The 14,430-nt window shown below is 28.5% G+C and overlaps 1 protein-coding gene across 2 annotated transcripts in view; it reads right to left on the bottom strand.

The window, feature by feature from the left end:
* LOC124948785 (sushi, von Willebrand factor type A, EGF and pentraxin domain-containing protein 1) overlaps positions 1 to 14,430 on the bottom strand; it is a 34,150-nt gene that overhangs the window by 17,409 nt on the left and 2,311 nt on the right. For both annotated transcript variants that reach the window (XM_047492951.1, XM_047492952.1), the window contains exons 2-3: positions 7,100 to 7,175; positions 4,566 to 4,599 (exon numbers count right to left, since the gene is read on the bottom strand). In XM_047492951.1, coding sequence (XP_047348907.1) covers positions 4,566 to 4,599; positions 7,100 to 7,171 — 106 coding nt within the window. In that variant the 5' untranslated portion in view covers positions 7,172 to 7,175. The remainder of the gene's footprint in view (positions 1 to 4,565; positions 4,600 to 7,099; positions 7,176 to 14,430) is intronic.

Below are 14,430 nucleotides of genomic sequence, written 5' to 3'. Positions count from 1 at the left end.
TATTGTAATTATTAAACGTGTGACAACTTATATGTATTCTGAAAGTTACGGTATTAAATGAGGTTCCTTTCATTGTATCGAATTGTAAATAACTTCTGATTTACTTTTTTAAATTATTTGTTTTCATATAAAATATTCGAAAATATCAATGTCAACATGTATGTGTGTGTATGTGAATGCAAATTTATCATTAATGATAATTTATTTGTATTTTGTGATAGTAAATATCAAGAATAACATACCTAATAAGTAATAATACTTGAGAATGAATCCTATAATGCAATATAAACTTAATATTACTAATAATCTATTTTCATTTAGTTGTAGTAAAATTTAATGAATGGTGATAAATATTTAGAATCGAAATAATTTATGAATGAATCTATCGAAATAAAACAAATGTATTTAATATTTTCAATAATTTATCGATGAATTTAGTATCACGATTATTCTGTAAATTAATTCATAGTATATATTTAATAAGATAATTAATTTTTCCGTAACGTTCATTCAAATGTGAGAATAAAATTGTCATTGCGGTTACGTACGAGAAGAATGAGCACGTGAGTAACGTCAAAATCGTAGTACCGATACAAGAAAGCAGGCTAACTATTGACCCGTATGGACAATGACGGACATCAACGACCTCGATCGTTTTTAGTGCACGCACTCATATATACATACGTGTACGTATATGAACGTCGCGTTGTTTATAGCTCGGTAGACGAGCTTTTACTTTGCGAAAGGAGATCGTCGAGAATCAAAGAATCAAGATCGATCCGTGTATGATCGGATCATGTCTGTATTTAGTTCGTCTTACAATCGATCATTTTTTTATTTATTTTCTGACAAGAATCATTTCTAACAAATAATAAGGTTCTTCAATAAGTGTTACCGAATGTTCTTCTTTTCTTTTCTTTTTTCCTTTTCTTTTTTTTAGATAAATCATTTTAATTTAAACAAATGTTTTAAAATCTTTTTTGTAACATATATAGTATGATCGATTTAAAATTATAGATATATAAAGGTTTGACTGAGAATATCAGTCTAATTATCAACCGTAGCTTCTTTCGTATGTTACAGTCAAAGTTCAGAGATAGAATTCTTTCACGATATTCTGAATGTTAGTTGAATGTTAATTGACCGTCAAGATCGTACGATTTGTTGTCGCTCGAATATTTTCTTTGAACTATGTCAAAGATCAAGTTTACGACATTACCTTTTATTACTTATCATGTAAAAGCTTCGAAGTATCATATAAAAATATTGACAAGAATTAATAATACTCGATATAAATATTTGTCTATTCTAACTAATATATCCATAATCCATTGAAGAATTTCAGAACGTAATCCGATCGTTCATCGGCGAAATATAATTGCAATTATGTAAAAATATCTAATCTAAAAATCTAGAAAAAAGGATAGTATCCTATAATTTTAATCGATCGTCTTATTTAAAGATTTTTATTATTATAAGAAAGATTTTTAAAAATTGTTTAAATTTAAATGATATTTGAAAGAAAAAATAAGATAAATAAAAAGAAAACTTTCGATAAAACTTATTGAAAGATCTTATATCTATATAGTAAAAGCTTGTCTTGAGATTTACAATGAATACATTTTTCTTTATGAAAATAGAAAAAGAAAAAAAGAAAAAAGAAAAGATAGGTGAATATCGATCGTAGCTACGCTATGAAGTGTATTTCAACAACTCGATTATTCTCATAAGATAATGGATTCTTCGATGCGATGTGTCGTTGCAATTCTCTCAGTGGACGGAGCCGATCGCGGCCTTCCTTTCTTTCGAAAGGTCAAACGGCTACGCTTCGACAAAGTTGCTCCTTCTCCTTCGTATATTAGCATTTCTCGTTCGACGTACATACTTACATATGTGCATACCACACATATGCGTGAAATATTTTTCTGTATTACTCATAAAGTGACAATAATGGAGTCGTAAAGGTGCTTTAAATATATTATTTTCAACTTTGAATTAAGTAAAATTTTTCGTTTATTCTTTGATTTTATATTTTCAGTAACACCGATAATTTCAACGATCGACACCATTATTAGCTATATTTAAAGCTATTTTATTATTAGCTATATTATAAATATATAAGTTCTTACTTAATTTGATTAAGTTTACGAAGAGTTTCATTAAATGATGTAAATTATTATTTATGTAAAAATAATGTAAAAATAAGTGACAAAAATTAATAATCGATACAAATATTTGTATATTCTAATTAATATACGTTATATATTATATTATAATTTTTAATATTTATTTTGACACAATATATATATATATATATATATATATATATATGTACGTAATAATTATTATATTATAATAATTGTATACTTCATGTTATACAGAGTAATATTATATAATTATATAAGAATGCACGCACACACAGATTAATATTATATTATAATATAATAATTATTATAGGCACAGACCAAAGATCATTCTCTTTCATTAAATATTTCCTATCCTTTTTTTCTTTCTAATTATCTGAAAATTGATTACAAAGATCATTTTATGTAATAAAGGTCTATTTTCTCTAATAAATCTTTCCTAAATGTCCAGGAAGTAGTACCATCTATTTCTTCTTTATTTTTTTTATAACGATCGTAATAAGTGAAGTACGAAGCCCTTTGATGAAGAGCTCGCTTCAAAGAAACAACTATGGCTCGTGATGGAGCGTTAACAGGAGGAAATGAGTTATAGTAAGATGTAAGAAATGAAGGAAGGAACGCGTCACCGGATGTTCTACATTTTGGAATCCCGTTCGACGATATACATATACAGATACCTACTTAGGCAGCTATATACATATATACATAAATTCATTCATCCGTATACATGTACATGTACATATATAAATATGCTCACGCCCCCATACACATACTCATACAAATATACATTTACATGCGTACACATATACGTATACAAAAATGTACGTACACGTATACATATGTATATATGTACTAACATACACATATACATGTGTACGGAGGTCGTTGAAAGAAGTGGATAACTGTGGTGTTTGCGCATCCGCTTGTGGTGTATTTTTAGGATCAATCGGTTCAACGCGTTGCAAGGGAGGAGAACGGAGTGAAGGAGAAGAGAGAGAGAGAGAGAGGAGGAGGATTCACGGTTTAGGAATGCCGTTCTCCTCTTCTCTTTTCTTTCTACCTTGTGGATCTTTACCTGGTCCACGACGTCACCACAACATTTTCTCAAGGGATATTTCAAACCGTACAAATAATCCAAAAACCGGATTAAACTGTTCTCTTCAAAGTTCTTTCGAATCTTTATACGTATAATTAAATTATTTTATTTCATTTCTTTTTTTTATATACTATTTCTATACGTTAATAATTAGTAAAAATTAAATTTATTTTTTACTTTGTGATACCTTGATCTACATTATAATATGTACTAAAATCATTGAGAAATAAATCGACTTTTATAATCAATAGTTCGTGCTTTGTTTTCGTTAATATATTCTGTTTAACGATTACAATGAATACTGTTTGTAATAATTAATTTAATATCGGATGATTCAAATTATAAAAAGATTTTAATAAAAGGATACAATCGTACGCGTAAAATCGTACGCGATTTTAGTTGTATTGAAAAGATTCGTTAGATTTTAAATAACAAATTTTAATCTTGTTTTCTTTCATTTATAGTTAAACATGAAATTTAACGATGGAAGTGTTGTTAATATATTTATGTTTTTTTATTTGTTCGAATAATCAGAATTTTATTGGGCATGAATGATCTAGCGACAAATAACAGAGTAAACTTTCGTTAACAACAATTGTTAACAATATTATTAAGTAGTTAATCTTTTAGATGATCTCATAAAAACTCAAATATCATTTGCTTTTATTATATCCCAATACTAATCGATTACAACTTTCATAGTAGGAAAATCATTTATGTAGAGATTTTCTAATCCATTAAAAAGTAGCAATTGATCGATCATTATATAGAATTTATCCGTATCTTTACGAATGACCAACTCCACATTCCTCAAGGCTGCCATCACGAAAGTAAAAGTTTCTTAACGAGAATCAAAGCAACTGCAAGAAGCAACAAGCAAGAGCAATGATGCCAATCCTTCTACGAATAAATCCAACCCTAGATTTTCTAATGCTCACGATTTCGCTGACCATAGGAAATAAATATTTCAAGCTTTCACGTCGCATCTTGAGATCCTATCTCCGAGAGAGAAAAATGATCAGACAATGATCAGACTTTTTTGTTATTATCTTCTTTTTTTTTTTTTTATTGTCGTATTGAAAAGAAAAAAAAGTAAAAACAGATCAGTAATAAATTATTTGATGACCAATATAATTTACTACCTTAAATCATTAATGAGAACCTTATATCAACACCTGTTTCTACCTGTGAGCTATATATATCCATTGGGCGTGACCTTTTACAAACGAAGGAGGATTTCTCTTTGAGAGAATTATTCTTGAAGGAACGTTATTAGATATAGAAGTTACGAGGGAAGTTACTTTATTATCTGGCTTTTGACTTACCGTTTGGACAGGTGAAGACGTTCGTTGTAGGAACCTGGAATAAAAAGAAATAATGTAGGTTTTAATGAATTGTAGATTTTAGAGTGTACAGTTACATAAAAGTACTAGTTAAAAAATTCCACCTGTACTTTTTAAAGTATACAAAGAAAATTTTATTGTTTAAAATAAATTTTTATCTTCTTGATAAAATTCATGAAGATAAATGATATTAACGCGTTTACTTATACAAATGTATAATTTTATTCAAAACAGAATAAGCACATATAGAAATATACACACAAAAGAAAAGTTTGGGTGTTACGATTTCCATTTATTTTTTCAAGAAGAATAATTTCTCACGTTATGATTAAAATCAATGTGTAATATATAATTATGAAATCAAAAATATGAAAGTAGCAAATGTCGCGTGAATCGTCAACGTAGAATTCCCACGATAGTCAACGAAGAAGTAACAAAGGGAAAATAAAATAACGACAAAAAATGAGAATATCTCGAAGTTACTCTCACTCCATTGTAACGCGAGATCATCGGGAACAATCCGATTACGTATCTTACAATTAACTTGACTTGCGTTACACGTACCAAAGTATAATTTAACAATGGTATAATTACTTATACCGTAACAAAATTATGAACGAAATGATGCCTCGATTAACATTGTAATTTAAAGGTATGAAGAATTTTGAACGACCTCAAATTTTGGTTCTAAGGAGTTTTATTTTCTTCTCTATCATTCTCTCTCACCCTCTTACTGTTCTTCTCCCACTTCCCAACGCATTCATTTCAATTCATTCTATCCAGCTGCTTGCCCTTTTTCTATCATGACACTTCCTATAGTTTAAAATATGTTGCAAGAGCAAGTATGTTGTGACATTGTCGACTTTAAAGCAGTCGAAGCTCAATTCCACATGTATGTACAGGTACATGCGTGCACGCGTGCGTGCGTGCATGCGTGAGTAAGTGAGTGAGTGAGTGAGTGAGTGAGTGAGTACATGCCTATCCTGAAATTCACTTTCACCTCGGCCTCAGTATTATACACTACATCAAGTATGGTACCCGGTGGAAACGGGTAGGCAGTGTAACTTCCACGGAACACCGACATGCGAATTACTTCATATTCCGCGGTTAAAATTTCCCAAGGATTCTTCTAAAAGGATAGGAATAAAATAAAGAGATAGAGAAATATAAAAAAAAGATTAAATAAAAGGATAAATAATGAAAGAGAGAAAACGAGAATTACAGAAAAATAAACGAAGAAATAGATAGATAAAAAAGGATAGGAAACAAGGGAGAAAGAAAGAAAGAGAGAGAGAGAGAGAGAGAGAGAGAGAGAGAGAGAGAGAGGAAGAGGGAGAAATCAAGAAAGAAAGAAAGAAAGAGAGAGAGAGACCAAGAAAGAAAGAGATGAGAGATGGAATATAACTACTCCGATATCTCTCTCTATCTTTCTCACTCTCTCTCTCTCTCTCTCTCTCTCTCTCTCTCTCTCTCTCTTTCTCTCCGTGACGCGTGAAATAAAAAGAGAAAAGTAGACGCCTACATACTTTCAGTTCTTCTTCTCTCTTCGCCAACACGAACGCGTACTTTTATCCGTCGCATCGAAACCGACCCGTTATTCGTCACCGTTATGCCATCCGCGCGTAACAGCGACGCGACTCGAAATCGAATTCAGTTTTAACCGACTTCATCGATCGTTGTTTTAACCCGTTGCTCGATATTTTTTTTTTATTTTTCTTTTTTTTTTCCATCGACTTTCCATGGTTCAATGAATATTGGAAAAAGTTCAAATCTATTATCATTAATAGTTGTTAAACTCGTGAGATGAAAAGAAAAATTGTATTAATTTTATATGGAAATAAATCTGTTCGATTAAATATGCATTAGATTTTTTGAATTATTTATAAACGTTATGAAAGATTTAATTACAGAATTTGTTTACGTTGAAGGATGCTGTAACGTAATATTTGATATTACGTTTATTACGATTTTTTAAATTTAATACTTCATCCTTCAGTGATCAATATTAACAGTATAATAATTTTTACAGGATAATTCTGTTAATACCTTCTTTTCTTTTTTATTTTTTCATTAGATAAGAACATATAGGGATAGTTCATTCACCCCATGACGAATCGTGGTTAAAGAGAACGTGTAAATAATTAATAATGTTCTCTTGTCAGAATGATAATTGATATGCAGCCATCGTTGAAAACTATGTGTGACTTGTCGCGCATTAGCAAATGACGCGTGACCTTGCTTCATGAATGATCTATAAGAAAAAGGACAAGGATAGTGACTGAATGCGAAGATATTATATTATATAAAATAAAAGAAAAAAAAAAAAATGAATTTGAAAACATGATTCTGCGAATCGTGTATCAGTAATCATTCTACGCAATCAATTACGAGTTTCGAAATTCTAAGCAAATATTTCTTCGATCGATACTTGGTCGGAAACTAGTTGGTAAATTTTGCAATTCTATTACGATATTATGTATAATTATTCTATCATATATCTTAATTAAAATGCTCACCTGAGACGCCGTGAGCCGTACATGGCACAAGAGGAAGGCGATCAATATGGTCGCCAGTTCTCTTATCAGCATATTTCTGAAATAGAAGAAAAAGGAACGTTAAAAGAATAAATTAAATTTTACATTTTCAAATTTTTCATTATTATTTAAGCTCATAGAATGTATTTAGAAATAGTTATGAAAGTGACCTATTTCAGAAATTGGTAAAAATTGAATTCATAAAAAAAAAAAAAAGAAAACAAACAAAAAAATAAGAAAGGAATGTAATATCTCAAAATGAAAAAAACATGTGATATAGGTCATTTTCGTAATTATTAACTCAATCAATTTTTCTACTCATTTCAAACAATTCTGTAAATTCTATAGAAAATACTGCGTAGATCATTGACGACTGTAAAATATTCGGAATTTTTAACGATAAATCATAGAATTCATATTGAGAAAAAAGGCACGAAGAATCGTTGAGTTTCAACGATGAAAAGTATGCGGAAGGTATCGTCGTGGCAATTCACCGAGCATAGAATATATAAATGCATATATACATATATATATATATATATATATATATATATATATATATACATATATACAAATACTCGTAAAATTCCTTACGGTTTCTGTGGTTCGATCACTTCTCCCTATCACTCTGTCTAACGCATATTAAACTTTGTTTTTGATCCCTCGACGTTCATCAATAACATCCTTTGTTAATATTTGTTTAAAGTGAAATTTTGTTACACCAATCGATTCAACATTTTTAAATCTTAATAATAGCATAAGAAGATCGTTGATCACGACTTAGATATCATATAAAATTTCATCAAAAGTAGCCTTATCCTTAACATGTTATTGATCAATTATATTTTATTTATTAATTTTATTCATAGATCAGATACATTTATTAAATACATGAAAATATAAATATTCTATGGTTTATAAAATTTTCGACATAAGAACATCCAAAGGACAAATAGCTAAAATAATTTAACATAATAAGATTTATTTATCTTGAAGATCCGTTAGAGATAGAACTAAATGAATTCTTGTATGAAAACCAGCTAATAGTGAAGACAATAAACGACCATCCAGAATATAGGTATAACGGTGTTGCTAAAGATAATCGAAAGACCTATATCCTATAAAAGACATATGGCTATCAGGCGTACATCCGCCGGAAAACGTGGCATCAAACTTTGCACCTGACCATACATGTTTTCCGCAGACATTCTAAAACTGGATGCAACTTTAAATTTATCGAAAATCGAACAAGGAAGTTCGATAACAGTTAAATATATATACTTAAGTAATTTATTTTCTAATGGAAAATATTTCATTCTAATCGAAAAATTCTTCTGATGATCAATTCATATGGATACATTAAAAAGAATAATATAAGAGTTTTATATTAATTAATTTTGAAAGCATAATTCATATTTTTAAAAGTGATAGTAGTCTAGTTAATAACAAAAGAAAAATATAATCAAAATTAGTTCCTTAACTATAGATTATAGTCTTATTTGTATTACTTATAACACACTTTATATAATTAATTATATACAAATTAATTATATAAAGTTGACGTGAGTTTTGTATTAAGCAGAAACTTAACGAAAGATTTTAATCAGAATTATATATCGTTTGTTTTACAATAAATGTTCGTAAAGTAATTTTTGATGTTTTTATCTCGTTAGTATAGAACTTACTTAAAAAAATTTGAAATTCTTGAAATAAAAAAAAAAAAGCAGCAAACATTTTAAATAATTTTAGCACATTCACGGAACATTTTTTTTATTCCAAATAATTTTAGTCAAACAAAATGGCTGTAACGAGTTAACCGAATTTTTTCATTTCATTTTACATACTTTCTGAAAGTAGATCTTCTTTCGTACGATCGTGGTTTACCGTTAATATCTCGGTACAAATACACAAAGTCTGTCTCATTAACGATGGAGGATCAATCATCTTACGTGATATTTTTTTTTTTAGCTCGACGAAAAGTTCGAAGAATCTTTACGAAGAAGTAAAGAAAACTTAGCATCAAGCAAGAAAAGAACCTGTAATCGTCTTCTTTGACTGTGTTTACGTGAAACTTTGCTTCGCTTCGTGAACAATTTTCCTTACAACAAGTAGAAAATTATTTTACACTTAAGATGGATGTATTCGTGGAGTTCTCGGTATTAAAACGTAACTCGTTCGAACATGATTCGTCGTAACGAACAAACAAAACAACTATACTTCTTTGGTTGAAATCGTTCAAGTTCAAGAAAAAGACAAAAACAAAATATCTTGCATTTTTTACAAATTTTATTGGTTAAAAAAAAAAATATTGCCAATGATAATTTATTTATAATTATCATTAATATAAATTATTGTCGTTTGATTATTTGCAATTCATAAAGTGATTATAGTAATTATTATAATAAATAATCAATATACAAATGAGATATCTCATCACGGAGATGATTCTAGCATCAATATAAAGCCGGATAATATCAAATTTCCGTTCTGGATGCAGATCATCACTACCAGACGACGAACACTATGTTGACAATGAATTGAAATACGAAGAGGGACACACGATTCTAAGGTCGCCTTGTTCCTTGTGGTTTTATGAATAACTTGTGTGTGTGTGATACTTATAAAGTCGTATTATCTTACCACTCTTACATTTCTCTTTCTCTCTCTCCTCCACTTTTTCTTCCTTTCTCTCTTTCTATATATATGCATATACATATACATTTTTATATAAATAGATATCTATTTATAGACAAATATAATACATATATATATATATAGATTATATAGTACGTGTATATATCTATGTATGTATGTGTCCAACGTAATTATCATATTTTACAATCTTTAATATGTTATATTTAATTATCTTTAAGACAGATTTGTTAAGAAAATCTTAGAAGTTTTTATTTGAAAGATAGATAGATAGATAGATAGATAGAGAGAGAAAGAGAGAGAGATTATTTTTTTATTTTTCTTTGAATTTTATCTATCGGAATGCACATGTTTAAAGTTAACCGTCTTTAACAAAATACATCGATATTGGAATACACTTGTTTATAATTTATCAAGATATAAATAAGTAACATATTGTGCTGAACTGTTTGTTTGCGTCCATTAGTTACAATTTCAGCTGTCACCAGAGCGTGACGTTTCCCACAATATACCGTAGTACATCACTAATCATCTTGTTACTTTAGGAATTCTATTCGATTGATTTTATTTAACAAGGAAATTCTATGTTTGTTTGATGATTTTACAAAATCATTAGAGACAGTATTTGCATAAGCTAGCTTTTTGAAAAAAATGCAAATTTGGAAGCAATTATAGTTAGATTATTTATTACGATCGAAAATAAATTAATTCCAATAGTTATTAATTTATTAAAATAAATTTAATATTAGGATATTAATTTTATTATATATTGAAAATCTTTCATATATCTTTATTAATTATGTTTTAAATTATGTTTTATATTATTTGTTATTATCAGAAGTAATTTAATATTGTTATTAGGACATATTTATTAATTTATTATATATCTAATTCTAATAATTATATGTTACTATACATAATAATTTAAAATTATCGTAGATATACTTTTGTGACTAGAATATTTTAGAATGCATTTCGTTTGAAGTTGACAAGGTACGAAGAGTTGAAGTTTTTAACGAATATGAATTGAAGTACCGCTTGATATCATCCAATCGCGATTTCCTGTTCGTCTTACATGGATTTCCGCTTGTCGACGAATTTGGTGATCGTACAGACATAATACTTATCGACGACGAATCGAGATACGATTTTTAACGAAGAGCTTATATTCACTCGTACAACGGTACGTAGCATTAAAATATGCACTTTGTAAAGATCTGACGTATGCAACATGTCACTCAAACACGGATTCAATTTATCAGAATAATGATGTCAACGTGACAAGAATGTAAATATCAGTTATTTTTTTCTAATTCATTGTGACGAATATATGATCTTTCAATCGATCGACGACTTCGTTTCTATGATCTTTCGATCATTATAAAAATGACTTGATCGATAATCTTTCAAACATAATATATTTCATTTTTGATCTTGTTATCAAGAATTCCTATTGTTTCATTTTAACAATAGGTAGTTAGTAAATGTTATCTGGTCTTAATATATATATATATATATATATATATATATATATATATATATATATATAGTTTTTGCTTTTATTATATCAAGAATTTCTATTATTTTGATTCAACAATTGATAATTGATCTAAATTAGATCTAAAATAAAATAATGTAATACGTTTTATGATATGTATCTTCACGAACGTTGTAAACATTGTAATGTTGTTGACACGTATGCTTTCACGTAAGCGATGTAAGCAGTTCGTTCGAGAATTATACGATGTTCCTGAGAACACGTTCATCGAATCCTCGAATCGATATTAATCGGTACGAGGCCTAAGTTTATGTATTGTGATGTGACCGAATGAATGATGATAGGCAAAGTATAATAATATAATATATATTCTTAAGATGTATTGATTATATTAGTGAGACGCTTTATGTGATACGTTAGAGTTTTAGGAAATGTTATTTATCCAGTGACGTTGGTGACTATACTTTAATGAAAAAATTTTTACTTGAGCTTTTTAAGATTATTTTGCGACTAACTATTCTAAATGGAATAATTTGAAAAAAAAAAAAATAGGAAAGGGAAAATGTGTAAGAGGAATTTCACGTAAACGGAAGAAATGATTTTTTGTAGGTTGTAGAATAATCACATGTACGGTTCCTTTTTCGAGTTTATAAAAAAATAAATATTTTAAAGATAGACTCCAAACAATAACGTGATTCCCTTAGCTTACGAAAATAACTCTTGTTTTTATTATTTAGTCTTCTAAATTCTACAAAATTATAAATTTAACTAGAAATAACAATAACTCGAACAATGGTGATCAATGTGTTTTTTATCCTTAGCGAACGCCCAAAGAATTCTCATAGTCAAATAGTCTCTATGATAGTATATAACTATTGAGAGAAAGTTTGTTATCACTAAGAGTACGATATTGAGCGTCAAAACGATGTTTAATCTTTATTTTTATTATCAAGAATTTACGAAATAAAATTTTGTTCGGACAATTTATACTTGGTAAATATTATTCGGTAAAAAGAATAAATAATAAAATACACCTGATCGATTATAATATCAGGATAAGAAAAAGAGATTCTTAAATGGTATGAGATCATTGTTAGCCTTTCTACGTGTTCAAGGAGGTAGAGATGAAAATGATTAAAGCGCAGTATTCATACGAGAGGAAAAGGACGGAAGAATTTTGCAAGGATCGAGTACTTACAACGACAACGACAGCGATTTTGCTTGTGGGTGCAAGCTTAAGAATAGGTCGTGGGAAAAGTACGGTAAAGGAAGTTCGAGCAAGAACTTGTCTTTGTGCGTTGTAGATCTCTACGAGTAGTTCCCCTTTTACCTTTCATTCCTCCTAACGTAATATATCGTAAACATTTATCAAAAGATTCTCATCGTGTCCACGTGCTTACAACTCGCAAAACATTTCTACTTGCTTTTTTCTTTTTTTTTTTTTTTATTCTCGTAATTGATTCGCCTTTGAAGCGATTCGATCGAAATCCATGAACGTTAAAAAGAACTAAGTTACTTCAGCTATATTTCAATGATGTAATAACTTTATACGGTTACAGTTTCTTATACTTATATTTAATATGAAAAAGAATATTATGAATCCTGACGTAATATTTTTGTCGTAATAAAAGTTTTCATTACCTTTCATGCATACAACTACTATTTACTATTTACTTGAAACTTTCTTGTTTTAGATTATAAGATTATTATGAATGACTTAAGTATTTGAAATTAAAGTGTACTCAACTATGTTACGATATTTACAGGAAGAATTAATGGAAGTTAATGAAAATAGGAGAAAAATATTAAAATAATAAAGATCGATGATGATACTTTAATATTGAAAATTTGATGAATCATCTAATGTAAATTCATCCCTTAGAAATGTTTTTAATATTTTTCGTCACATTTTTGCATATATGTATCATATTTTTTTATATGATATATTGTATATATAAATTGTATATATAAATTATAGTAAAAGCAACAATCACACATAGTAAAAAATTAAATTTTTAATCCAACAATATACTCATAGCTCTACAAAATATTTTTCTGTAACTGTGTTAACTATAAAAATACATATATTGTATTTTTTTTATTGCATTTTAATAGTAAATAAAAACACGAGATTGATATTTAATAATCTTCGATATTATCGATTGTGAGATGTCAGGAATAAAACTAACGTTCGTCGATCAATCGACGTAATAATGTTGAAATAATCTTGGGAATCGAGAAATTCCGTTAGCAACCCCATTAGTAGTAACATATTGTGGTATAATCGAGTTCGTGGAACGTCCCGCTTTCGAATAAATTTATTATGTAATTACGCGTTCTATTGCAGTGCACACGTTTCCATTGAATTTTATGTATAATTTAGAATTAAAAGAATATCGTTTAATCATAATTTACATATGTATATATATATATATATATATATATATATATATATATATATATATATTTGTTATCGACTTTTTTTTAGTGCATAGAAGTTAGTTAACAACTATTATCATTAAAGATCACTTTGAAAAATATTGTGAGTCATTTATTTTTATTATCGTGTCATCGAAAATTTTCAATACTTATCATCGATTTATTGTTTTTGCTATAGATCGTTTTTTTTTTTTTTTTTTTTTTTTTTTTTAGATTTAATTCAAATAAAGATTCTCACCTATAAATAGCTATAAATTCACTTTAAATAATTTGAAATTAAAATCTCTCCTTGTTAAAATAAATTCTATTGCTTAATCTTACACATGATATCTATGTTGGGTAGATTATTATTGAGAAAAAAATTGTTGAATTTGTATTAATTTCTTATCGACATCGATTTCGATGATCTTATTTTTAACGACGATTTTAATTCTCGAATCATCATTTCTATTTTCGAATAATGAATTAATTTTTCTAATTTTTTTTTTTTTCTTTTTTTTTTTTTACTTTCTTCTTTCGAATAACAAGAAAATAAATCCACGTGGTGACATCGCCGGATTTCACGTTTCACACGGTTCGTCGACCGATAACACCGTCCACCAATCAACATGTTGTCCGCTTCCACGCGCAAGGAAAGTGCAGCAGCGTTGAACAGCAAGGCTGGAAGAGAGGAGACGAAGGAAACGGCAGAACGAAATTACGAAGCTGCGCCTAGGCGAATAGC

This window comes from Vespa velutina, chromosome 4, assembly GCF_912470025.1.
Source record: "Vespa velutina chromosome 4, iVesVel2.1, whole genome shotgun sequence".
Taxonomy (NCBI): domain Eukaryota; kingdom Metazoa; phylum Arthropoda; class Insecta; order Hymenoptera; family Vespidae; genus Vespa; species Vespa velutina.
The sequence above is the reverse complement of the archived record's forward strand: the minus strand, read 5'-3'. Positions and strand labels throughout refer to the sequence as shown.